The sequence below is a fragment of the Anabrus simplex genome, chromosome 12 (genome assembly GCF_040414725.1).
Source record: "Anabrus simplex isolate iqAnaSimp1 chromosome 12, ASM4041472v1, whole genome shotgun sequence".
In the NCBI taxonomy this organism is placed as follows: domain Eukaryota; kingdom Metazoa; phylum Arthropoda; class Insecta; order Orthoptera; family Tettigoniidae; genus Anabrus; species Anabrus simplex.
The window spans coordinates 89,192,932-89,220,097 of NC_090276.1; the positions used below are offsets into that span (position 1 = coordinate 89,192,932).

Below are 27,166 nucleotides of genomic sequence, written 5' to 3' on the forward strand. Positions count from 1 at the left end.
CTGACCTACGGCTCCTATTTAGGAGTTGCTTTACGCTTCTCTATGACAAAGTGATAAAAATCAATTACTTCTTGGTTGAAATCATTAGTCATTTTTTGGCATAAAATGGTTCTTCATCGAAGAGAAAGTCCATTTCTCTTCATAAAAGTAATCACCCCGCCTCGGCTAACCTTCAAATCCCAAATGCTGATTCCATGTACAACAGCTATTTCTCATCCTTTAAAATACAGCATTTTGTGAAAAATGGCGTATTCAACGTTGCGTAACAAAATCATATATTTAAGCAGATCCTTCTCTACTTTCGGAAACTTGCCGCCCTTTTGGTCCGCAAAATGCTTTGCAAGATTTGTTGGTTGCTAGTAGTGCACTTCTCTGTTACCACGGTAGTGTACGCTGCATTCAGACACTGAATACTTGCGGCTCGCTACCCTATGCCCACATGTTTCGGCGTAACTGATCACCGCAAGTTTATGATGCAGTATTACTTGAATTCTTGCTCACTATCGACTAACAAACAATTTTGAGATCAGAGAAGATGCATTTCCCGTTCCCGAAACACTCACAAAATACGTTTGTACCAGACTGAAATAGCGCGTCTCTAGTCACTTCTGCGCTGATTCATCACTGAACTAGTGCAGTGGTATTTCCTACCAGCTGATAATAAGCACGTTGCCAAGTTTTTGGAATGCCCGATTTTGCTGCTACCTGAGATCTTTATTTCGAAATGCGTCCAGAGCTGCGTGATGAATGTTCGAAGAAGTGGGCGTGTCATATACGTGAACATTTCTTTTTGTGCACTTTGGACCCAAAAATATTGGGATGCGTAAATTATGAAAGGGCGTTAATTATGCGAGAAAATACGGTAGTTTCTCAATTTTCCTTTTAGGCCAATTTTTACATCTGTTGGCAAAACTTGGTACCCTGTCAGTGCATTTATTAAAGAAACTTCCTCCTACAACTCATCAAGTAAAAGGGATCAACCTTCAAGCATAAGAGACTTGAAATTAATTACTCCGAGCCCAACACTCTATGAAGCTTGTTCAACGGCAATTAACACACAATTAGAAGCTTTTAATGTGTACTATTAATCTTCAAGCTCCAAACACTTGTTTCAGATGTGGTTCAGTATTCGCTGCACATATTTAAAACTAACCTGTATGTTAACTTTCGACATAGTATTGTATTTTAACATAATAACCATTAACTGATTCGCCAGTCGAATCACCCTTTATTCATCAAGTGTTTTATATTATCCTTCTTGCAACCAATTTGTCTCCCACTAATTAGCTGATGATGTCCCAAATGTGGACAAAACATGTCCTATTTTAATTAGTATGAAGAGAGTTCAATATACGATGGCAACTCAATTAGTATCTGCAATCAATTTTTATAATTAATTACAAAAAGTGTACACACTTTTTATTGATATTTTTCAACATAGCAACCCTGCTTTTCAAATGCACATGGTGCATTGTTTCACAAGCTTTCTGATACCCTCTGCAAAAAAAGGTTTTTGGTTGCGCAGCGGCACCGCTTCCTTCACCTGTTGATCGGAGCTGAATCGACAGCCTCTTAAGAGCATTTTTAAGAGGACCAAACAGATGGTAATCCGACGGGGCAAGATCGGAACTGTACGAAGAATACTCCAACACCTTGATACGCAGCATTTGAAGAGTTTTAGCGGTGTGGGCGGCGGTATGTGGACACGCATTGTCGTGCAACAAAAGAACTTCTTCCTACAATCGACCTCCGCGTTTGTAAAAATTCTAAGTTCCAATGGAGGGAATTAGATATTTTTCACCAATACAGCATGTCAAAAACAGATTAGATGTAAGGCTTTTCAGGCGTGCCATCTAGCGGCTGGTGAGCACACAACATCATAGAGCCAACCTAAAGACAATTAGAGCAAAATTGCAGATACTCATTGACTTGCCAACGTGTAATGCAATACATTTGTTTCTAAAAGCAGGTTGGTTTTATTGAGGATTGAAATACACCACGTTATTCCGCAATCCTTTTGCTAGAATACACTATTTTTCAAATAATCTCCATTTAATGCTACGGCCTTATGCCACCATAATGTGAGGGCCTGTATGCCTAGATGGTACCACTCGATTGATCGATGTCGGAGCCTACGTCGTGCGGCATCGATAACTTTCCCATCATCCATGTAGTGCTTCCCGTGGCATGCAGCTTTCATTGGGCCAAAGAGATGGAAGTAAGAAGGCACGAGATCCAGGCTGTAGAGTGGATGAGGAAGAACAGTCCACTGAGGTTTTGTGAGCTCCTGTTGGGTGCGCAGACTTGTGTGAGGTCTCGCGTTGTTGTGGAGAAGGCTCACCGTGCTTTTGTCCACTGCCAGGTCTCCGTACACATTCTGCAAGCGCCTATGAATATCTATGATTTTCTGGTTTTCCGCCAAAAGAAATTCAACAACTCCTCTCTGTTTGGTTCGCACCTCCGTTAGAGACGTCATTTTGAAGGCTAGTTATAGCGCTGTTACCACATTGAAATTAATGAAACTCTACGAGACAAAGCGGGAATATTCAAAGATGACAAATAAAATGTGTTGCATTATACGAGGTTTGTCCGGAAAATACGTATAAAAGTTGAATAATAACTTTATTTGACAATTATTCAGGTATTACAATATGGTCTCCTTCAAAGTACTCTCCCTGAGACAAGATGCACTTCTGCCAACGCCGTTTCCACTGTTGATAACATTGTTGAAAGTCTTCAGTTGTGATGCTGTTCAGTTGCCGTGTCGTTTCTCCCTTGATGCCTTCCACATCACCCAAGTGCCGCCCCCGAAGCACCATTTTGCATTTCGGGAACAGGTAGAAGTCACAAGGGGCTAAATCTGGTGAATAAGGCGGGTGGTCTGTCACGGTGATTGAGCTTCGGGCCAAACACTCACGCACAACAAGCGACGTGTGAGCGGGCGCATTGTCGTGATGAAGGATTGTCTCCGTAAACTTGTTGCAAACACTCAAAAATCTCACGGCCATTCTTACCTAGTTTGGCAAGAAACTTGATGTTGATGCGCTGTTCCTCAATCAGAGAGAGCTCCATACCGACGGCAGGTGAAAACGGGTAACTTTCAACAAGCAGCCGCACACTGCTACTGACACGCAGAGCTCTCCGACTCTAACTGAGCGTTGAGAAGATTGGCGACAACAGCAGTGCCACCTGACGGCGCCTCAACGATACGTGATACGTCACCCCAACGGATTTATATGGATTTTCCGGACAAACCTCGTATGTTGAACGCCCCTCGTATATGTTATTTTGAAATGATTAAAATTTGTACTGTAAAGTTGGAACTTTTCACTAATGATTTATAATGCTTACATAAGTGACAATACGGGCTCAAATGAAATTTCTTTCTTGCAACAAGACTCCAGCAGACAGAAGGCTGCGGCATTTATTGTCGATGGTGAGGCAGTTTTGTCGAAGTCGCAAAATAAGCAGCTACACTGATTGCTGCTCCTGTCCTCTGGTGGAACACCACGTCTCTCCAAAACAACATTGCCATAATCTCGCGAGTTGAGAAAGTCTACTTGAATTTCACTTTCATCAGAGATGACTTGTCGCTTGTATTCAGTGGTACGCGGGACACCCATATAATTCCAATTGGTCCGTTGTTATTGGAATTATACATTTTCCAGCTAACGCCTCCTTGGCTGCCAGCGTTTCACCCCAGTGTGCCAATTTCGGCTCATCAGTTGGTAACTGGCACACTACCAAGTATGCGTAGAAGGATTTAGGAAACTACCACAGAAAATGTCCACATCCATATGTAACGGTTAGTGGTATTAGCTATTGTCTTCTGTGGCCCAGGTTCGATCCCCGGTACTGGCAGGATGGCTGGTATGTGGTTACCACCATTGGGAACCTTGGGACAAGGACACCAAATTATATTACATTTACCAGAGATAAAGATACAAACCTTGCTGTAGACAGTGACAGTATTGCCTGGTGCTGAAGCAATGTCGCCATGTGTCCGCTTGGCTGTCATATTGATGAGACGATGCTGCAACCCCTCCATAATGCCAGAATCAAAGTAATCGAACATTCGAGCTGTAACAAAATGGTCGATATGGCTGTGAGACAACTGATACCAGGATGGTTATTAACCCTTTAATTGTTTCAAAATATCTACACCCAATTCAATCGGTCTAACATGCAGTTGTACGTGGCACTCAAAACGGCCCAGCGAATAATAGCAGCTCACAGTCAAATTTTTCATTAAATTATTTTGTAAACAGTATTCTTAACAGCTTCTTTTTAAAGAAAGTACTAAGACTAATTTAATCATTATGCAGTAAATTACTTTACATTCACAAAAATTACAACATTTTTAGAAGTTATGTTGATTATTTGGAAATTTATACAAAGAATTCAGCTGACATTCAGAGAGTGAGAATAATATGAGGTCAAAGAATCAAGAATATGCACAGTTAATAGTAGGAAAATAAATCACCCCGTAATAAAAGCCCTCCCCCAAGTCAGCAACACAATTTTGTATTTGGGATTATCACACCATTTTGATAACGAAGCCACTGTCATTTCCAAATATTGACTATTTGACTGTCGTCAACTCTACCGAATAGGAATTCTGTGATGCTGTGATACTGTCAAAATGAGTATTCTGTTTCGTAAGTTTGAATGCCATTTGGGTAACGTCGTCTTCAGTACTGTCTCTTGATAACGGTTGCCAATCTTATGGCACATGCAGTTCTCTAGTAGATACAGGCTTGTCCACTGTAGGCTATCAGAAACCCACAAAGTCCTACTCCGCTCTTTCTCTCGATCTTCCCTTTCATTGCAAGCTGAAGGATGTGTGACCAAGATATGCCGTTTTTCGCATCTTAATGGTGTGAACCTCCTCTGCGAACCATGTGACCCTGCCGCGGTGGGGAGGCTTGCGTGTCCCAATGATGCAGATAGCCGAGCCACAGGTGCAACCATATCGGATGGGTATCTGTTGAGAGACCAGACTAATGAATGGTTCATCGAAAGGGGGGTTGCAGCCTTTCGGTAGTTGCAAGGGCGGCAGTCTAGATGATTGACCTGACACGGCCTTGTAATAATACTCAACATGGCTTAGCTGTGTTGATACTGTTACACAGCTGAAGGCAACGGGTAAAATATTCCGGAGGTACACTAGTCCCCCATTCGGATCTCCGGGTGGGGACTACACGAGAGAGGGCGATCATCAGGAAGATGGATACTGACAGTCTGCGAGTCGGAGCGTGGAATGTTGGAAGTTTGAATCGTTGTGGTAGGTTAGAGAATCTGAAAAGGGAGATGGATAGGCTAAAGTTAGATGTAGTTGGTATAAGTGAAGTACGTTGGCAGGAAGAACAAGATTTTTGGTCAGGCGACTACCGAATTATCAACACAAAATCAAACAGGGGAAATGCAGGAGTTGGTTTAATAATGAATAAGAAAATAGGGCAGCGGGTAAGCTACTACGACCAGCATAGTGAAAGAATTATTGTCATCAAGATAGACACCAAACCAATGCCCACCACAATAGTGCAGGTCTATATGCCTACTAGTTCAAAGGATGATGAAGACATCGAAAGGATATATGAAGAGAGAGAAGATTTAATACAATATGTAAAAGGTGACGAGAATCTAATTGTGATGGGAGACTGGAATGCAGTGGTAGGCCAAGGAAGAGAAGGTAGTACAGTAGGAGAATTTGGATTGGGACAAAGGAACGAAAAAGGAAGTCGGCTGGTTGAATTCTGCACTGATCATAATTTAGTCCTTGCCAATACTTGGTTCAAACACCACAAACGACGGCTGTATACGTGGACGAGACCTGGAGACACTGGAAGGTATCAAATAGACTTCATTATGATTAGGCAGAGATTCAGAAACCAGGTGTTGGATTGCAAAACTTTCCCAGGAGCAGACGTGGGCTCTGACCACAACTTGTTGGTCATGAAATGCCATCTGAAGTTGAAGAAATTGAAGAAAGTAAAGAATAAAAAGATGGGATCTAGACAAGTTGAAAGAAAAGAGTGTGAGGGATTGTTTCAAGGAACATGTTGCACAAGGACTAAATGAAAAGGCTGAAGGAAACACTATAGAGAAAGAGTGGAGAGTCATGAAAAATGAAGTCAGTAGGGCTGCTGAAGAAATGTTAGGAAGGAAGAAAAGATCAACTAAGAATCAGTGGATAAATCAGGAGATACTAGACCTGATTGATGAACGACGAAAATACAAGAATGCTAGAAATGAAAAGGGCAGAAAAGAATACAAGCGATTAAAGAATCAAGTGGATAGAAAGTGCAAGGTAGCTAAGGAAGAATGGCTGAAGGAGAAGTGCAAGGATGTCGAAGGCTGTATGGTCCTGGGAAAAGTAGATGCTGCATACAGGAAAATCAAGGAAACCTTTGGAGAAAGGAAATCGAGGTGTATGAATATTAAGACCTCAGATGGAAAGCCCCTTCTAGGGAAAGAAGACAAAGCAGAAAGATGGCAGGAGCATATCCAACAGTTGTATCAAGGTAAAGATGTAGATAATTTGGTTCTGGAACATGAAGAGGCTGTTGATGCTAATGAAATGGGAGACCCAATTTTGAGGTCAGAGTTTGACAGAGCTGTGAGTGACCTAGATAGGAACAAGGCACCTGGAATTGATGACATTCCCTCTGAATTACTGACTGTCTTAGGAGAAACCAGCATGGCAAGGTTATTTCATTTAGTGTGCAAGATGTATGAGACAGGAGAAGTCCCATCCGATTTTCGGCAGAATGTTGTTATACCTATTCCCAAGAAAGCCGGTGCTGACAGGTGTGAAAACTACCGCACCATTAGTTTAGTATCTCATGCCTGCAAAATTTTAACATGTATTATTTACAGAAGAATGGAAAAGCAAGTTGAAACTGAGTTGGGAGAAGATCAATTTGGCTTCAGAAGAAATGTAGGAACACGTGAAGCAATCCTGACTTTATGCCCGATCTTAGAGGATCGAATCAAGAAGGACAAGCCCATGTACATGGCATTCGTAGATCTAGAAAAGGCATTCGATAATGTTGATTGGTCCAAGCTATTTATGATTCTGAAGATGATAGGGATCACATACCGAGAACGAAGAATTATCTACAATCTGTATAAAAGTCAGTCTGCAGTGATAAGAATAGAGTTCTTTGAAAGAGAAGCAGCAATCCAGAAAGGAGTGAGGCAAGGCTGCAGTTTGTCCCCTCTCCTTTTCAATGTAAAGGAAATCAAAGAGAAATTTGGAAAGGGAATCACAGTCCAAGGAGAGGAAATCAAAACCTTGAGATTTGCCGATGATATTGTTATTTTATCTGAGGCTGCAGAAGATCTAGAGAAGTTGCTGAATGGTATGGATGAAGTCTTGTGTAAGGAGTACAAGATGAAAATAAATAAGTCTAAAACAAAAGTAATGGAGTGCAGTCGAACGAAGGCAGGTGGTGTAGGAAATATTAGATTAGGAAATGAAGTCTTAAAGGAAGTAGATGAATATTGTTACTTGGGTAGTATAATAACTAACAATGGCAGAAGTAAGGAGGACATAAAATGCAGAGTAGCACAAGCAAGGAAGAGCTTTCTTAAGAAAAGAAATTTGCTCACTTCAAACATTGATATCGGAATTAGAAAGATGTTTTTGAAGACTTTCGTGTGGAGCGTGGCATTGTATGGAAGTGAAACATGGACGATAACTAGCTCAGAAAAAAAGAGAAGCTTTTGAAATATGGTGTTACAGAAGAATGCGGAAGGTGAGATGGATAGATCGAATCACGAATGAAGAGATACTGAATCGAATTGGTGAGAGGAAATCGATTTGGCTAAATTTGACGAGAAGGAGAGATAGAATGATAGGGCACATCTTAAGACACCCAGGACTTGTTCAGTTGGTGTTTGAAGGAAGTGTAGGTGGTAAGAACGGTAGGGGTAGACCAAGGTATGAATATGAGAGGCAGATTAGAGCAGATGTAGGATGCAATAGTTACGTAGAAATGAAAAGGTTAGCACAGGATAGAGTGGCATGGAGAGCTGCATCAAACCAGTCTATGGACTGATGACTCAAACAACACAATGTTGTGAAACAAGTCTCCCTTTGACCCCACTCTGAGTAGGACTTCTTGCGTCCATCCCAAAAACTTGAAGCTGCTTTGGCTACTCTAGATAGGACAGACTTGTGGACTGCACTGAGAGTCATAGAGTAAACCCACTAATCCTAGTGCTAATATCTACATTTGAATTTAGCTTGTGGTCAACTTACTAGCCGAGGTACTTTAATTTGTTTACTCTTTCAATCCTTTTACAGACAAATTCTGTCCAATTGGCAGATATACAATACACAGAAGAAGAATGTATCACATTACATCTTTATAATTGCCAGGTCAATGTTGTATAAAATAATTCCCAGATGTTTTATTTATGCTACCATGACAAACATACAAAGAAGCAGTAGCAAATGACGTTTTACAGCCCTTGAACAAGTTAAAATGTCTAATTTTAGTATCCATTGTTGTTTTAAGAGGAAGTACAACTTCCACTACAGTTTATCTCAGGAAATAAAGTTGATCAGAAAGAGGAGCTCTTTAAATTGTCCGTAAATGTACCGACAGTGGGTTACCGGCTGTTCCGGTATTCAAAAGAGAACTTAACTGTGCTACTCAGCAGAGATTTAATCCGAGGATGCATAACAAAATGGGGCAGGAAAGATGTAATTATTATTAGTTCTGCTGGAGCCTGTTTCAAATTACTTATGAAAAATAGTACTGTGAGCAGTATTCCTTAGGAATGTTGCAATGACCATTAGAGTTACTGTGCATTAAATATTTTAAGAATGTGAAAGTCAGCTTCCAAATTCTCCAATTAAAGGATTAATATTTTTACAAATAGAAGGTTTCAAAGCAGAAATGCCATTTACTTACAAGTGTTGTTGCATTTCTCTTTGTTCCCAATTACTTACGCTAAAGGAACGGCAACAAGATAACAGTGCCAGAAGAAACTTTCATTTGGTGATTGTTCAACTGCTTCTTCCTTCGCTATGCACAGACAGAAGAATGAGTCATGTAATCAAGGTCAAATGATAATTTTTCAAGCACCATTTTCTTAAACACACAATCCTTCATCATCTTCACGAGGTGGTTCTGTATTAGCACTTGTCACATACTCTTTATTGTCTGGCCTTACCACCAGTTGGGATACAAGCCTCAGAAATTCTGATGGGGGTTTATATGGCTAGAAGTTCTATGTACTAACGCAAAACAACAGATCATAAGCTGGAAGATCCCACGTGGTTGCTACAATTCTAGTATTTATAGCCTCATACCATATGTTCCTAGTGGCCCTCAACTGACAATGTTCCTAGGATTGACCCCCTCTAGTAATAACCACTTCACCCCTAGGCCATGTGGTTATGATAAAAATATTCCATGACAATTTGCCACTGCCCCTCAAATTCACTACCATGACAAACCAACAAAGAAGCAGTAGCAAATGACGTTTTACAGCCCTTGAACAAGTGTCCATTGTTGTTTTAAGAGAAAGTACAACTTCCACTACAGTTTGACTCAGGAAATAAAGTTAAAATTAATCAGAAAGAGGAGCTCTTTAAACTGTCTGTAAATGTACTGACAGTGGGTTACCGGTTGTTAACTGTGCTACTCAACTGATCATTTGAGATGTACCAAGCCAAGGAAAGGATAATATTCCAGCCACTTTAGTGCAGTACTGTACCTATTGGTATAAAGCAAACATTTTGAAAAAATCTGTTTGGGATTATTTGCAAAATTCTCCACTTGAAACCATGGCAAAATTCGTTTCAAAACATTTATCACACAAGTAGCACAGGGTTTGGTGTCTGCAGACAGACAGGGTTAATCTATTGAATTCAAACATATTTCCAAGTGCTTGAGGCGCACAGATTTAAAGAGGAACATTTTTAAATGTCAAAAATTACTACAGCTCCTCCCATGGATCAGTGGTAGGCCTCCGGATCCCATGATTGTGGGTATTCAGATTTCTGTAAGGGCAGGAAAAGGTCCCATCAGCACTCCATGCCGTACAAGGTTGCCTCTAGCAACACATTTGACGTTTACTCGACAAAAATAATTTTCACAACTAATTTTTTTAAATCCACCTTAGTTGCTTATGGTAACTTATTAGTTAATAGTGGTACATGTTTTGTATTTTTGTATTTTTTTTTTTTTGCAAGTTGCTTTATGTCGCACCGACACAGATAGGTCTTATGGCGACGATGGGATAGGAAAGGGCTAGGAATAGGAAGGAAGCGGCCGTGACCTTAATTAGGGTACAGCCCCAGCATTTGCCTGGTGTGAAAATGGGACACCACGGAAAACCATCTTTAGGGCTGCCGACAGTGGGGTTCGAACCCACTATCTCCCGAATACTGGCCGCATTTAAGCGACTGCAGCTATCGAGCTCAGTAACAATATTGTTTAGATGAAAAAAATTCATACATTGACAAAGTTTACAATGCCATGAGAGAAAGTGTCCTTAAATATAGCATAAGAAGATCAAATGACAACATTAAAAACAAAATACTCATGAAAAAAACACAAACTCTTTTTACAATTGAAAGCTTTGTCAACTAGCAGTTGACATGGAAACATAGAGAATATGTCCTGATGAATATTCTTTTCTTAACACATTGACGACGGGCCCCAGAGATCTCCGTAGTACTGTAAATTGATGACCTGTGGCAGTCATGTGTGCTCCCATAGCTGTGAATCTTCTATGCGTTTCAGCATTTACCTGTTCGAAATATCTTATTTTAAAAACTGCAGCCGGATCGTCCTAAGTATGTACTGTATTCTTGCACTCAAAGCATGGAAGTTTATAAATTCCTGAATCCAAAAATTTATCTTTTCCAGAGAGATTTACTGTACCATGGCTGAAAATACCCTGTTTCATGTTGTTATTGGTGGAAAATGCGATTCTGAAATTTTTCTCTTAAACAAATTTGTTATTACATGTATGTTTGGATTATTAAATGTTAAATTCATAATCCTCAGTTTTACTAGATTCGATTGCTAATTTAGATTGTTGCTTCTCCGAAAATTTATTGATTATTTTATCCATCATGTTATTGTTGAAACCATTAAACAGGGCTTGTTGTCGGATAAACGATATGATTATAAACGATCCTTTATGATTTGGACAATTGTATACTAAACGCTCTGTTAATGTAACTATAATATGCTGATCTTAAATGTGCCTCAGGGTGTAACGAGTTGTTCCTGATAGTGGTCACCGTGAAAGGGGATTTTCTGTGTATTTTGAAAGAAAATTCTACGTCTAGAAAATTCAATGATCCTTCCTTTAAAGTAATTTTATATTGGAATCCAAATTATTCAATATATTTTTAAAAAAATTACTATCAGTCAGTCTATTATCTATTATAGTGTAAATATCAACCACATATCGTGTCCAAAAATCCAATCCCTCTATTTGATTAATAATCTTTGAGTGTTCCAAATTGTTTATGTATATGTTAGCCAATATTCCTGATGCTGGGAGTCCCATTGAGAGTCCTTTCTGCAAGCAAATTTTATTATTGAAAGTAAAATAATTTTGATTTAATACAAATTCTAAAACATTAATAAAATCTTCAATTTCAGGTATGCTTATTAATTTATTCTTCATTAAATTCATCTTAATGATTCTGATAGTGTCTTCTATGGGAATGTTTGTATACATGTTGGTTACGTCAAATGAACATGATGTGCGAGATTATCTAAGTTTAAAAATCTTTAGCTAGATTGTAAGAATCCACTGAGTTTTTGATAGGTGTTTTACAATGAAATACATATTTACTTGATAAGAAATTATGTACAAATCCAGAAGTTTTATTTTTGAAATTTATGATGGGTCTAATCAGTTCTTCGTTTATGTAATTTCGGCAATGCTCCTGCATGATATAGATGTTGATTCCCATAGGGAAACCAAAATATTGTGTCCCAAATGAGCAGTCAGGAGGAGCCTAGGGTTCATATTTATTAATGTTTGTACATTATGTTCATTAAACAAAAAAGACACGCTTTAGTTTCTCAAGGTCCTTTTGAATACGCGATGTCAGGGCTTTATAAATTGTACTAAATGAATTGTCATTAAAAAATGTTTCTGTTTTTTCAATATAAACATTTCTATCTTATAAAGAACTATTGTTTATCCGAAAAACAAGCCCTGTTTAATGGTTTCAACAATAATATGATGGATAAATAATGAATCAATATTCGGAGAAGCGACAATCTAAATTAGCAATTGAATCTAGTAAAACTAAGAAATACAACAAATTCACATATAATAATCCAAACATACATGTAATAACACATTTGTTTAAGAGAAAAAATTTCATAATCGCATTTTCACCAATAACAACATGAAACAGAGTATTTTCAACCATGATACAGTAAATCCTTCTGAAAAAGATAAATTTTTGGATTTGGGAATATATAAACATACATGCTTTGAGTGCAAGAATACATACAATCCAATACATACAATACAATCTGGCCGTAGTTTTTAAAATAACAAAATTTCGAACATGTAAATGCTGAAAAGCATAGAGGATTCTCAGGTATGGGAGCACTCATGACAGCCACAGGTCATCAATTTACCACCAGAGTGCACCATCATAAATTAATTAAAAAAGGGCAACTTAATGAACACGTATGAAGCTCTATACATTTATCTACACCAACTAAGAAAAATAATAACCTTAATGAGGCTATAGAGTATAAGAATCCGTTATACGATCAAATTCTGGTGTATGTGAAAATACTTGAAAAAGATTACGAAAAAAGAATAGGGATCTCTCCACCACCAGATAGCCCTACGACGTGTTGTTCCCCCCCCCTCTCCCCGAAGCAGAAGGGGGGGACACGCTAATATCCCCCGCTCCCCCACCTCCTCAAATACACAAATAAGAAAGAACACATCACTACTACACCAGACACAAGGCCATAAAAAGGAAAAGAGAAACTCTTCCAGGTGAGAGCAGGATTAAAGGAAATAACAACCAGGAATTAATGCTATTAATTAACATCTCCAATAGTAACAGGAGAAACATTATGAAACCTAGAATTTTTTTTGACATTTACTAAAAAAAAAAATGTATAATTTTTAATTATGAATTGGCTTAAGAGTAATTTTTAAAAATATTATTAAAAAACTTTAACATGAACTTTTTAAGAAAAGAATATTCATCAGGACATATTCTCTACGGACAATTGTACAAGTGCTTCCTTTTCAACCGCTAAATTACAAAGCTTTCAATTGTAAAAAGGGTTCATGTATTTTTACATGAGTATTTTGTTTTCAATGTTGTAATTTGCTCTTCTTATGCTATTTTTAAGGACACTTTCTCTCAAGGCATTTTAAATTTTATCAATGTATTAATTTTTTCATCTAAACAGTGTTATTATGTAACTGAAGATGTTACAAAAACACAAAACATGTACCACTATTAACTAATAAGTTGCCATAAGCAACTAATGTATCAACCAAGGTGGATAATAAAAAATATTTAGTTGTCAATCTGTTAAAAGTGCAATACAGGCCATGAAGTTGATTTTATGTAAAATTAATTTTTGTGCTCAAAAGATTTTCATGTTCTCTGCCATCTGATACAGTAAAACAGAATGATGGAATCTGATAGCAGAGAGCATCAAATTAAAATACCAGCACATGATAACTGAAGGCATATGATTACAGTGGAACGTCGGAGCATTTTTAAATACAGTGAATACCAAGAAACCATTATGCTTTAGAAATATACCTTTCACACCCACTAATGTGTACAAAAAGGAAAACAATTCTGACATTTTTTGTGAATGGTTCACAAAAGATTTCGTATCAACATTAAAAGCTACCGTGAACAGGAAGGTAAAAGCAGTAATCTTGCTGAGAATGCGCCATGTATTTCACAAACTGAAATGTTAAATGCAGTTAATTTCAAGGAAGTGAATGTCACTGCCTACATTCAACTTAAGGATCAAGTTGTTATTGAAAAACTGAAAATATTTTTATAAGAAAGAAGTTCTCACGATCTCGCCACTAGAAAACGGAATTAAAAATAATGAAAAATCAGCATTTACTTCAAGCAACAAGATAACGTGTCAATTTAAAAAATTAAGTAATATATTCTGTACGTGAAGTGCTGCACTATAATAGTACCATAAACCTTTAAAAATGTTGGTGGTTTCTAGGTTCAGTAATCCGAACGACTGAATATTACAAATACAGCTGTCCCAATTGGTTTGAATAATAATCAAAGTTTCACTATAATACTACAGCTATTTAATGAGCTCCTTTGTAAGAGATAAAAAGGACCAACAAGCCAGTGATCTGTTGTTTCAAGAAGTCAAACGACATCACTATACAACACAACCATCAATAATCTTCCACTCGTATTTTCCCAAGATGCAAGACAGGAAAAGTGAAGTGGCTACCTGCCACCAGTGGTGTGACATGCTTACAATCAACCTCAAGCCTCTCATGCCAACCACCAACATGTTCCACGAGTGGAATCAAACTAGCAAATACAGTTGAACCTGAGTTATTACTTACAACTCAGATTTAGATGTCAAATTTAACTATACCATATTTACTCACATAATTCACACACTACTGAGAGAAAATAAAAACAAAAACTGTAGGATCAGAAAGGAATTCTAATATATACATACTTTCCAAAAATTTACAGTAGAAAGCAGAATAATCTGCCGAAGTGGTATTGAGATGCCAGATGGAATAAATCCAAAATATGCCATTCAAAAACAACAACATGTACACAAAACTGAAAAAGTACAAGATGCATTGAAGTTCTACGGTCCCTTATTGTTTCCTCCAAAATGGTAGCAGGCAGAAACATGGGACATATTTCAAAACATACAAGAATCCTTTATGAATAAGTGATAAACATGGTAGCATCAGCCGGTTCACAGAACCTATGGGCAGCAGCTGGAACTGGAGGCATCGCAGATACTTAAAACATTCCCAGAATAGCGCGTAATAATCTATCTTCTCCACTTCCGCGGTGTCAGACCAATTGAAATTCATCGTTAGTTGAGTATGAGAAGCACTGATGCTGTTGCAGAAATTCAATGAACAAAGGCAGAATATCATGGGCCTTGGGCACACATCAGCCAATCTGGGAACATGACTGCACAAGTGGTATAGGTTACAGAGAACTGCCGCCCAACAGCAGAAGAGATGGCTCCAAAGTCGGCATTTCCATACAAGCAGAGACTGCCATCCTTCGTGACAACAACTTTGAAAGGGATTCCTCATGCTCGTTACTCAGCCAGTGATTGTTGGCTCGTTCCAGTGCTGAAGGATATTCTCTGGAATGACAATTTCCAGTCATGCTACTCTTATACCATCAATTGTCCAAGGGGCAAGATAGACCCCTAAAGAAGCCTTTACAGCTGTCATGCAATTGTGGCAGTGGTCTTGCAAAAAATGTATGCATATGGAGAAGTGACAGAAGTTTCTGGTGCATTAGGAAAATGAGACAGGAGAACCTTAATGCACCTCAATAACTTCAACCATTTGTGGAAAATGGTAACATCAATATTTAAATTTGTTAAGAAGGAAGCCATACTTTCCAGTGTCAACTTTCAGTCTAGCAAAAATACCAATTATTAGACAAGTATGTTATTGTGTTATAATTAGCGTTTTCGACAGACTGAAAAGCTATAAAGTTACAGTATTTAAATTGTCACGATATGTGATGATTGGCTTCTTTCCACTAATGCATACACAGATAGCACAAGAAGTGAAATACAAATTATCTACCACTCAGCGCTCGCTTTTGAAATGCAAGTGTTGGGAGTTAGGAAGCGAATACAAGCACTGCCCATGGCATCTGATCTAGAACTACTTGGTAAATGCACTCAATCCCACACAGATATCACAATACAAACGGACAAGTTTGCGGCGTGAATCAAAAATGAATATACCAGTAAATACAACACTCTACGCTCCTCAACTTCATATTAATTCTCTGCTTCATTTTTTCTTGTCAATTCATGAACATATTTTTAAAGATAAAAAACATAATGATCCGTATTGAACTGTATCACAATTAAATTGAAATAAGAAATAAAATGGTTCAACCTATTCAATACAAGAAAATAAGAAATGTAGTGTTACATTCTTATTAGATTAAAAGTGGTACCGGTAGCGGTTTGCAAGTAGCTGTAAGTAATATGGCCTAGGATTAGGGGCTTGTGAAAACGCAGCATTTGTGAATGTCTGTCGCACTCCAGTTAACCCATGAAAGTTGCAATGGATACATTTCGAGCCACTCACCTCAGAATTTGTCTTATAGTGGAGTATTTCTTTGTGCATTTGTTATGCAAGAAATATAAGGAAATGTTTCAGAATGGAATGGATTTCGCCAAACAAGAAGATCGCCTCCTTCTAGACCAAGGGTGGTCAGACATTCCATTGGACTGGCGACCAGAGTGGTTCAGTGGTGGCAGTTCCAACATTCAGTCACAATGTGATGTACGAGGATAATTTTCTTTGTAACATTATTGTATATTAGGTGGGTATTATTGTGGAGAACTCCAGAAATGTCTGAGAGTTGGCAGCAATATTTTAACACATAATATTTCAAGTTATTTTCATTATTTACAATGTATTTCCATTACACACACAAAAAACATGGACAGTGGAGTTCTGTGTTAACATTTTCCCTTCATGGTTATTTCTCGTATTTTGCAAACAAGGAAATGCCTGGTATAATACTTCTACCAGTGTGCAAATGAAAAGCTGCCTTCGTTGACTATCCATCATGTTATACCGGTGTTTTAAATTTACAATTAGTTGCTAATACGCCTGAAAATGTTTGCAATTGTAGTGTCGTTCGATGTCATTTTATGTTAATTTTTTTAAATGACAGAATGCCCGCCCACATACTGAACATTTAGTACGTTCCCCAATTTGCACAACAGTCATTCAATCTACTGTACCATGTGCCCACTAGGCAAAATGTCTGGTGCGACTGTTTCTGTTCGAGACTATATAATCTCAAAGTTGATTTCCAAATAGGAATACGAAAATATTAAATTGCATATTAGACTCAAATGGTCAGCTCTGTTAACACATTTAGTATTAATAACAATTATTAATGAAAGTGGTCCTACTCTGAAACATCAGAATGTTTTGGCCAGTTGCTTTCTCCACTCTATCTCTTGCATTAAAAAGCATAAGATTCATATAACATTTTGCTCATGTTCTCACAATGTAATATATATACTCATGGCTGCATACCCCATTCCAAAGTATGTTTACTGCATCGTCCATGCATTCTAAGGAACATTTTTCAAGTTAAAATATGTACAGCTAAATGTTATTTTATGATATTTATTGTGCACAACTGTAATATGCACATATGAGTTTCCAAGAGAATTATAGCAGACCAATTTCAAAACCTCTGAGTTATATATAAAGCAGGCTCAACTGTACACAATTGGTTATGTAACCTAAACTGCAAATGCCTTTTGTATTATTGGAAGGGTGCGGGGAGGCCTGTGTCCTAACTGACAGCTCGGCACACCAAGGCAGACGACCGTCACTTGGTCTCAACGACACATGTTCACGTTCAATTGTAGCCAAAATGTTCCCGATAGACAGTTGATCAATCTCGTCCGAGTCCGGGCGGGCAGCCCTTTACCGAGGCAAGCTGAACAAATGTTAACCACCGAACAAGACCACAATCGAGGGGAAATGAATGCTACCGGGCCACAGCCACCGCCCTGATGTGCTGCAACCAGATTACAAGATATTAGCCATCACTTTAAAAGCACAAACCACTCCTGTGTTTGTTCAAGGAGATATGCTCAATTGTTACTAAGTGCAATCAACTGCACTCTAACTTGCAGGTAACTCACATAGCCACACCTCCAGCCTGAACAAACACAGAAGTGATACCTGACCGACCGACCAACCAACCATTTAGACCCATTCTATCTTTGTCACTTCCTCTGGACGATCAAGTTGCTGCCAATGTACGCTGATCTTAAACAGTAAACGGAACAATGAGAACACCCATACACTCAACACACAAAATACTACACTTGGGTGGAAATCGAACACACACATGGGCATCAGTCTAGAATTAACCAGCTCAAATGAAAAACAACTGGATTGGAATCGAAAGGTATTGATGACTTTGAAGAATAAAAGAAAGATGGGGGCAGAAGAAAATAGGGGAAATTAATCCAATATGTAAAGAGAATAAAAGTCAATGCAGATGAGGAAGTGTATTGTCCACACATCTTCACGAGAGCACTGTCTGTGTCCTGCCACCTTCACACTGTGGAAATATCCAACTCTTCCCAGGCAATCAAACTCTTTAGACTTCTTTAACAGGGTGACATGTATCACTTGAGATCAGCTTTCATACATTACTAGCTTCATTCACGTGGATTCCATATTTTGATAAAAGTATTCATTCCACGGTACTGCACTAAGACATCATCTGAAAATTCATGAAGTACAAAAACTCACCAAAAAACTGAGTTTCATTTACCCCAGTACATCTTTGTAAACAATGTTTATGGTAAATAAAATTCAGAAAACTCAATCTTCAAAAAGACCAGTGTTTCGCCCCGGTGCAGCATGGGCTCATCAGTTGGATACCACAACTTCCCAAGACACTGGCCGGCTAGCACGCCGGTAATGACACCACCACAAGCTATACCTGTGATAAGCACAATGCAGTGCCGACGTACCAGGGGAGAATTACATCTCCACTTGCTATATATGCCCTCCCAGGCTAGCATGACCAAAAATACAGCTTCTGATAGATATAGCTAAATAAAATTCAGGAAACTCAATTTTCAAAAATTGAGGTTTATGTATTACCTTTGGGGGCTATTGGCAGAGTTAACTCGAACATGCAACACAGAACTGTATTTTTACAGGAGATTCCAAATACTTATTTCCACGTCTGTAACATCGCCAGTTGTGAGATAAAAGTATCCCCATAAAAAGAATTCAACCCCTTTTTCCATCTCTTACACACACCCAAAAAGTGGATTTTCCGAATACAAAAAATACGTATTTCTTTAATCTTAAAAGATATTCCAAATACTGATTTTCGTATCTGTAACATACTCAGTTTTTGAGATATAAGCATCCTCAAAATGGGATTCAACCACTTTTTCACTTCTTTTCACCCCCGTTAAGTGGCTTTTCTGAAAACAACAAAAAATGTGTTTCCTTATTTTGAAAGGAGATTTCAAATATCAATTTTCAAGTCTCTAAACTGCTAAGTTTTTGAGATATAGATATACTCATTTTAAAAATTCAGCCCCCGTTTCACCCCCTTAGCGATGGAATATCTAAGAATCCTTCCTTAGTGAGTACCTACACTGTCATTTAAATGTATCCCCAAAATGTCATTTCTTTATGTCCAGTAGTTTTTGATCGGCGATGATGAGTCAGCCAGTTAGTAAATATTATATATTTTATTTTATTTTATGAAATACTTCCTCTCATGCAGAGGCTGCCTTGCGACAAAGTATACTTTTACATTTATATTTAGAAGAGAAATAGATATTCTGTACTTGAGAAATGTTGAAGGTAACCTAATTGTAACAGTGGTTCCTTAGAATTATCAGTGAGCCCCTTAAGGCTATGATGGCTAGATTATGTATTCTTGCAACAATTATTATTCTTTATTTAGAAGGAAATTTTGCTTTTAGTAGAATTTTGAAATAATGTACAACTAGAGAGAGGATTTTTAGTACATTCTATGTCAACTGTATCAAATTTAAGTAACTCCCCGAGTATGGAGGTAGCCACATGGAACAACACCCTAAAAATCAGGGATGCTTTTTCAGTATTTTATGTTGGAGAATGTATATTATTGTCCTTACAAGGATCAAACACTCATATTATAGCACCCTTCCCCTTAATCAGTAGTTTCACATAAAGTAGGTTATAAATGAAATTTTAGAATGGTTAGTTTCTTGTTATGTGCATTGAAGTTACTGTGAAATTGTGACTACAATCATAAAATGGAAGCATTCTTTAAATCAAATAAATCAGAGATTCTCTGGTACATTAATTATTTTGCTGTGGCAGTTGACTTGTAAAAAGCAGTAGTTAATAATGAATACATGTCTACGCATTTCTTGAACAAGTACTGAGAATATTGTTGAAATCAAAGCTGCAAGTATCTGGCCTATATTTGTTTATCAACAACATTCCTCTCTACACTACAGCACTAGCATAAGCAGGTGTAAGTGTGTGGAATAACGGTAGTGATGAAATCATCAGATTTTAGTAGCTAGCAGAATCGGGTTCGGAACTGTCCATAGATGATAGATGTGGATAATTATTATTCATCATTTTTCTAAAAATAAAAAGTTTCCTTTGCCTTGGAAATGTTGAAACAAATAACCATGTTCTTTCACAGGTCGATTTTCCGAATTTGGCTATCGCATAGAACTTAAAGCTTCTTGGCCTTTCTTCTCTTCTTTTCCCAAAACCTCTTCATTCTTTCGCTTCTCATCTTTCTCTCCTCTCCGTTCAGACCTCCATTTTAGTGGTTTCTCTTCAAATAGTTTTAGAGTGTCAACTCTTCTTCTGAACTCTCTTCTATTGTGGATCATCTGCAAAGTAATTCCAACTTCTTCCACATACTTCGTGACCTCTTCGACCCACTTGGAGGCGGCGATGTCACTCGTTTGTCATCCATTCTCACCAGGTGTCCGCATTGTGTCCGTGTACTTGTAGAGCTCCTCGTTTCTCATTTTCTTCCAAGTCACATCAGTAGTCTTCTGCAGTTCCAGAATTTTCCTTTCCTTCTCGAGTTCTTGCAGCTCCCCTTTTTTATTTAAAATAAGACACTCTGAAGCGGTACAATCCTTCCTGTTTTCTAACTGAGTTATAATGTCGGATTTTGGCCTTTTAGGATATTGCCCTGTTCCGTGTCAGCTAGTAGGCCAGGTCTAATTTTCTGGCTCTTGCCTTGTTTGCCTCTTTATCCAGTACGTTGAGTTGAATCCATTCATCCAGATATTTGAACTTGTCTGTCCTTTTTAATAATAATGCTATTTGCATTGCGTCCCACTAACTACATTTTTACGGTTTTCGGAGATGCCGAGGTGCGAGTTTAGTCCCGCCAGTAAATCTTCCGACACAAGGCTGACTTATTTGAGCACCTTCAAATACCAGCGGACGCGATATATTCAGTCTTTTCATAAGAGACTTTAGGACCCACTTTTTCGGCAATTTCATGCAGGATTTTCAGCAGTTTTAGTGAAACAAGGGCCACAGGTCAGATCACTAGGGCAATAAATGACTGGATTTTGTAAGTTTCATGTTGTATACTACGACTATAAATAAAAATAATTGTATGGCCTCAGCTACCGCATGCAGACATTTTAATTTGATGCCATCTGGCTGTCTGTTCATCAATTTCAACATTCTGTTTTACCATAGGCCTGTTAGATGGCACAGTAATGACTTTTAATTAATTTTCCTGGGTAAACACCAAATGTGTCACCAGAGATCTTTTACATGCCGACATTGAACGACATGTATCCACTAAGACTAAAATATATTAATAACTTTTTAAAAACTTTTTAAACGGCTTCATTTAACTTAGGAGTTACGGGTTCTTGTGTTGTAAGGAATGCTGACAAAAAAAGTTAAAAGAATAAAGGAATCTGATTCATTATGAAGTTATCAGTCAAGACTTAAAAATATAAAAAAAATGTAAGAAAGTAAGCAGAAGTCAAATAAATGCAAGGACTTATTGGCTGGCTTTCCTGTGTGTGTTAATTTGTGCTGTCTAGTCAGTTATGTCTGGTCAAGTACAAGCCCATTGGCAAAAATTATAACAAGGCTTTACTGAATATAAATACTTTTTATAATAACTTCTCCTCTCATCATGTAACATGTTTCAAAGAAACATTCATTTTTTCAAACCTACATTTTTACAAACTACATTTTGAAAATATAACTACTGTTTTCTGATAAATAAGACAAATTTACTTTCCAAGAAGTAATAGTGGTTTTGGCAATAATTCGGCAATGCCTCTAACAAGGACTTCACTAGTAGCTTTCATGATTAAATGTCTACATCCTAATGCTCAGGATGATCTGCCTGGACAATACTGGGGAGGATTCATTCTTGACGTGTACCACTTGATGGGAAGTTTGAAGTTCATCATTCTCTAAATACTAAGCTGGCCACATGCATGTCAGTGCAGAAGTAGAGAAGTTAGGACCTCACCACCAGAACAGCAATTTAGAACGATCACAACTGTCAATATATTACTTCGATTTCCAACCAGTCACTAAACAAAAATTCACTTGCACTATCTGAGTGTTCTTCATTGTGTCCAAAGCAGCAAACTTCTTTTTAAAAAATATATAAAAAATTAATTCCACACAAACCAGGACCTCCAGAGTCGATGTCCTTATGTGGAGTTCTCTCCGAGTTATTTCACTGAACAGGGAGCTAAATAAGGAACATGACAAAGAGGAAGAAACAAACAAGATACATCAATTATTACAGTATACAAGGTCAATGAAGTGAGTAGAATGCTCTTAATACATTTCAAAACCTTATAATGGCTCTATTCACTTCAGTGCACAAGCTGAGAGGGTACAGGAGATAGAAGAATGAAGTTGCAACACACGAGCTATCAAAGAAGACCAACAAATTAATAGAGAACATCTAACTCTATAGCTAAGAGAGAAAGCCACCACCTGAACGAAGTACATCTGCTTGTCGATGACCACCGATCTTGGAGAAGAGAGTAAAAGTTAAACGGCCCTACCTGACCAGGGCTGCCTCCTGTAACGCAGCTTCTTGCCGTTGCGGCGGAACAGCTTGCTTGTCACGCTCTCGATGCTGCGCCGTGCCCCAGCCCCATTCGTGCTGCTCTCCGATTGGTTGAAGTGACCGTTGACATGACGCTCCAGAGTCGTCTGATACAAACGTCAAGATGTGTCAACATAAGAGGATATTGTGCTGCAATATAAATTATTTCAAAAATTTCTGCTTCTGTGGTGGTCAACATCAAAATTCATCTTTTATAATGTCAATTTAGGTGGTAGTTTATTTTAGGTTTCTTGCCATGTTACTTCATGGATAATTTACACACACACTCTCTCTCTCTATATATATATATATATATTCGTCTTACTAATAAACGGTGTATTACTTTTATACAAGGTTTATACACCGTTTATGTGAAATTTGTTACTAAGAAACCGCGTATAAGCCTCCTGTGTATACATCTGTTATAGTTATTCATTGAATTGCTTATACAGACCAGGACCCTTGTATAAGCGTTGTATAGCAGCGAGTAGCGGAAAAAGAAACGAGTGAACAGTTTATTTTCGTGGCATTTATTGTCTACAGTAATATAAACGTGATGAAATATTCGACTTATCCATTTAACATTGAACACACATTGAAAGAATGGACGATAACGTTGATGATCTTCACGATATTTTAAACCTAGAAGACATACACCATTCAGAGGTTATGGAGGTTAGACATCTTCGTAAAGTAAAACATTTTAAAGAGACAGAATGACAATGAATAACTATAAAACAAATTACGGTTGGGCGTATTTTTGTGTAATAATGTGTTACTGCTTAATAGACTTTTGATATTGCGAGTTTATTATACATTATCTGCCCCTACAAAGATCTTTCTCAAATTTGAGTACCTATAAAAGGGGACATATTCCTCTAGATAAAAAATGGCATAACTTGAAAACCATACATAATATGATTTCCACACTTTGTAGTTGAATACGCAGAAATATGCCTAATAGAAACTTTTTAGATCAAAACTTTCTTTTAAGCTATAAAACAGTTTTTCCTTTCTCCTGAAAAGTAAGGATTTTGGAATGTGTACCCTTCTCAACTCGCCGATTCAATTACAATTGCTTACGTATTCCGTGCTATCCCAGTTAGGAGCCATTGATCTTTTCTTAAGCTTTTCCATTTCTTTTTTGGCGTTCGTTACACAAGCAAGCTGAAGAAATGTTGATACCAATATAAGCCAATTTCCAGCTGTCTCACTTTGTGTTGCCACTGCCTTTTCGATATGCCGCGCTACTGTGCGACTTTCCGGAAAGTTTTGCTCGTAGATAACCAGCAGAAGTGATCATAAAGGCGGTGAACGTGCGAAATACGTCAGTGAACTGCAGGAAGAGATTCCTACGCCTTGGAACGAGTGTATACGTGCTGTATAGTAATACAATGCGTATACGTTGTTTATTAGTAAGAAAAATGTAAAACGCTTATACAAAGTTTATTCACTGTACAAGAGTTAAATAACTGTATAAGGACTTTTTATTAGTAAGACGGTATGTGTATAGGAAACATATCGAGAGCAATGACTTACCGTGTAAGCACATATGGAATGAGTATACAGAAAAGAAACAGATGGGTGTAAAATTAGGGGCTGCAGCCAATGTCAGTGGAGGAAAGAATAAAAATTGTGATCATTGTTGACAAGTAGACGCCACTGTGAAGTAGAGGGAGTGGGGAGATACACGGGACAGGAGAATGGGGAAAAAAGGAGTGGTTATCTATGTTAAGGTCGCATACTTCTGTAGACTTGAGCACCAGGTAATGGGTGTAAATGGAGACAGGAAGATCCAGCTTCTGCTGTGGCCAGGAGTGTTGGTAGTTAAGACAAGACAGAGTCTGTAATGAAGCTGGTAAATGATGTTGGGTGACAACCTTGTCTGGGGTAAGACTTATTTGCAAAAGTGGTGCTGGGTATCTGTAGATTGCAATGATTGTGTTCACACAAGAAAGAGACAAAACTAGGTGGAGGTTGATGTGGTTCATAGTGAATCAGAATGTTTTTGAGGCTTAGTGGGTGCCTGTACACCGCCATGTGGCTTCTTGGAAGAATGTCAGGGGTATAGGGTGAGGTGATGGTGATTTTTTTTAAGAGGAAGTACAATTAGGTAACCATCTCTCTGAACATATTAAGTGGAAAGAAAAATGAAACTATTTATTCGAGGGAATTTGAAAATTAATTTTAAAAATAAAACAAAATTATTTTATTATGCCGAAATGGATACAAATACATCAAAAGTTCCCTCAGTATAGAACACTTGAAATTTATATGTGCTTGATTAATCTACTCACATATATAAAGCGAATGGAGTGTTTCCCTCAGGCCGAGGCTCTGTCTCAGGCCAGAGAGATCAGCACACACTGTGAGGTTGTGGGCCACACTGGGGTGAGGTTGCTTTAAAATGCGATTGATTTTGTGGTGTGGCTGTTCAGGAAGTCTGGGAATAGAGTTCAAGGCTCTGAAAACCTGGTGGTCGACCAATTAGTTGGGTTAACGCCAAACAGTATACACAGGACATCCTCGGGAAGCACATGCTTTACAGGTTGAACAAATCCATTTGCCTTGGATGGTGAGCGATTGTTTCGTGTGATATTAATAAAAACTCGAAGCAGTGCTCATGGTTGGTGTATACAGGCTCACACGCAGGGATTGTAACAAAACTGGTCGGACATCAGCTCGGCGATATTCAGAACATTTCACGGCCTTACAATACATACTCTGCATTTGCAGCACATATTTATAATAACAATAATGGAATTAAAAAAATTAAAAAGACTTGAAAATATAAAGGAAATTATGCACTACAACTAGACATCTGCAAAAACATGGAAATATTTATCGTTCAAAAATGGGCCAGCGTGGAGGTGGGGGTGGACACTGTACATAAAGAGTTGAGGCAGAGCAGGAGTGAGTCAAGCCTACCTTCCTCCCAATTTATTGAATTTGGCCCAGTTTTACAGTATGTCGTACTCACATCCAGCTGATGGCAGAGCTGCTGAGTACCGAAGGGCAGGGTAGTCAACATACCCTTTGAATATTCTTGTCCCAAAAGAAGAATAGGCAACATATCCTGGGGTAAGCCTTTATCCCCCAGTAATATTTAAGAACTCTCAGAGCTGTTGTATTGGGTTGATGTAAAACTTGGTAGCATTTGTTTTTAGCTTGACAGCACTGTGATTGGCAGGAGTTTAACATTTGTTATTAGGAATAGAGCTTGTCGGTATGCTTTGAATTTTGCAGATTTGAAGAAAGTGTTCTATAGAAGATGGTGTCAAGCATAGAAAAACAAAGACATCAAACATTTTCTTCTATATGATTATAATAAAGACCGGCTCAAAGCGATGATTCATGTCAATCAACCACAGAATTGGCAAATATAATGAACTGCCTCCGCGAGGAAGGTTCAAATATTGGTTGTGTAGGTATAGTCTGTTTGTCGGCTCACAAACAGGACTGTGATAAGAAATGGCTGGCTTTATGTGAACATCCAGATGATGGTACAAGCTAAGGGGCGAGGGTACTCAACATACATAGTTCTTGATGATGAAATATACAGTACAATCTGATGATCACAATATAGTGAACGGTTAAATGAAACAATGGATAACTATCGCAGAAGACAGTGACAGATTGATAGTATATCACTACAAAATACTCTAGCAAGATGTTGTAAAATGAATTGTTTATGGTAATCCAAAGAAGGTGAAAGACAATAGTATTAAGATGTTTCTAAACATTTCTTTGAAACTGGTATTCTTTATTTTGAAGATGGGATAATGGATGATGCAGAGACATGGACTGCATGCAGAAGCTGTCATCTGGCTCAGACTAGGATCACGTCATGTATGGTGATCATTCCACCTTGAGGTAGGACCTTGAATATTTGATCAGGAAGGTAAAGGACAAATAATAGAGGTTCTATTTCTTTTTTTTGGTTTGCCATTTTGTTGTTTACATTTTGCAGCAGTTTTACATAGGCATTTGTAATCATGTGAAAGATATGTCACTGCCAAAAGAAAAAGTAGTAATGTACAAAACCTTGATATTAACCACTGCAGAAGCAACAAAATCTATCCTTAAGATGATCCTGTACCTGCGAGCTGAAGCGCTGCCCGCAACCATCCACAATGCAGCAGAATGGCTTGTTCCCTCCATGACTCAGGACGTGTCTTTCCAACCACGACCGCGAGCACGACGTGCGGGCATACACCTTGCAACTCACCCACAGACACACATAGTTCTCGCATGTCACTTGCGGCCTCACATGCTTCTCCTGGGGACAATGAAATA

At 38.1% G+C, this 27,166-nt stretch overlaps 1 protein-coding gene across 3 annotated transcripts in view; it reads right to left on the minus strand.

Annotated features, from left to right (window-relative positions):
• The window catches only part of jing (AE binding protein 2 jing), a 342,693-nt gene that overhangs the window by 20,727 nt on the left and 294,800 nt on the right, over nucleotides 1-27,166 (minus strand). For all 3 annotated transcript variants that reach the window (XM_067156359.2, XM_067156360.2, XM_068229898.1), the window contains exons 3-5: nucleotides 26,970-27,149; nucleotides 22,827-22,977; nucleotides 3,950-4,080 (exon numbers count right to left, since the gene is read on the minus strand). In XM_067156359.2, the coding sequence (XP_067012460.2) occupies nucleotides 3,950-4,080; nucleotides 22,827-22,977; nucleotides 26,970-27,149 (462 nt within the window). The remainder of the gene's footprint in view (nucleotides 1-3,949; nucleotides 4,081-22,826; nucleotides 22,978-26,969; nucleotides 27,150-27,166) is intronic.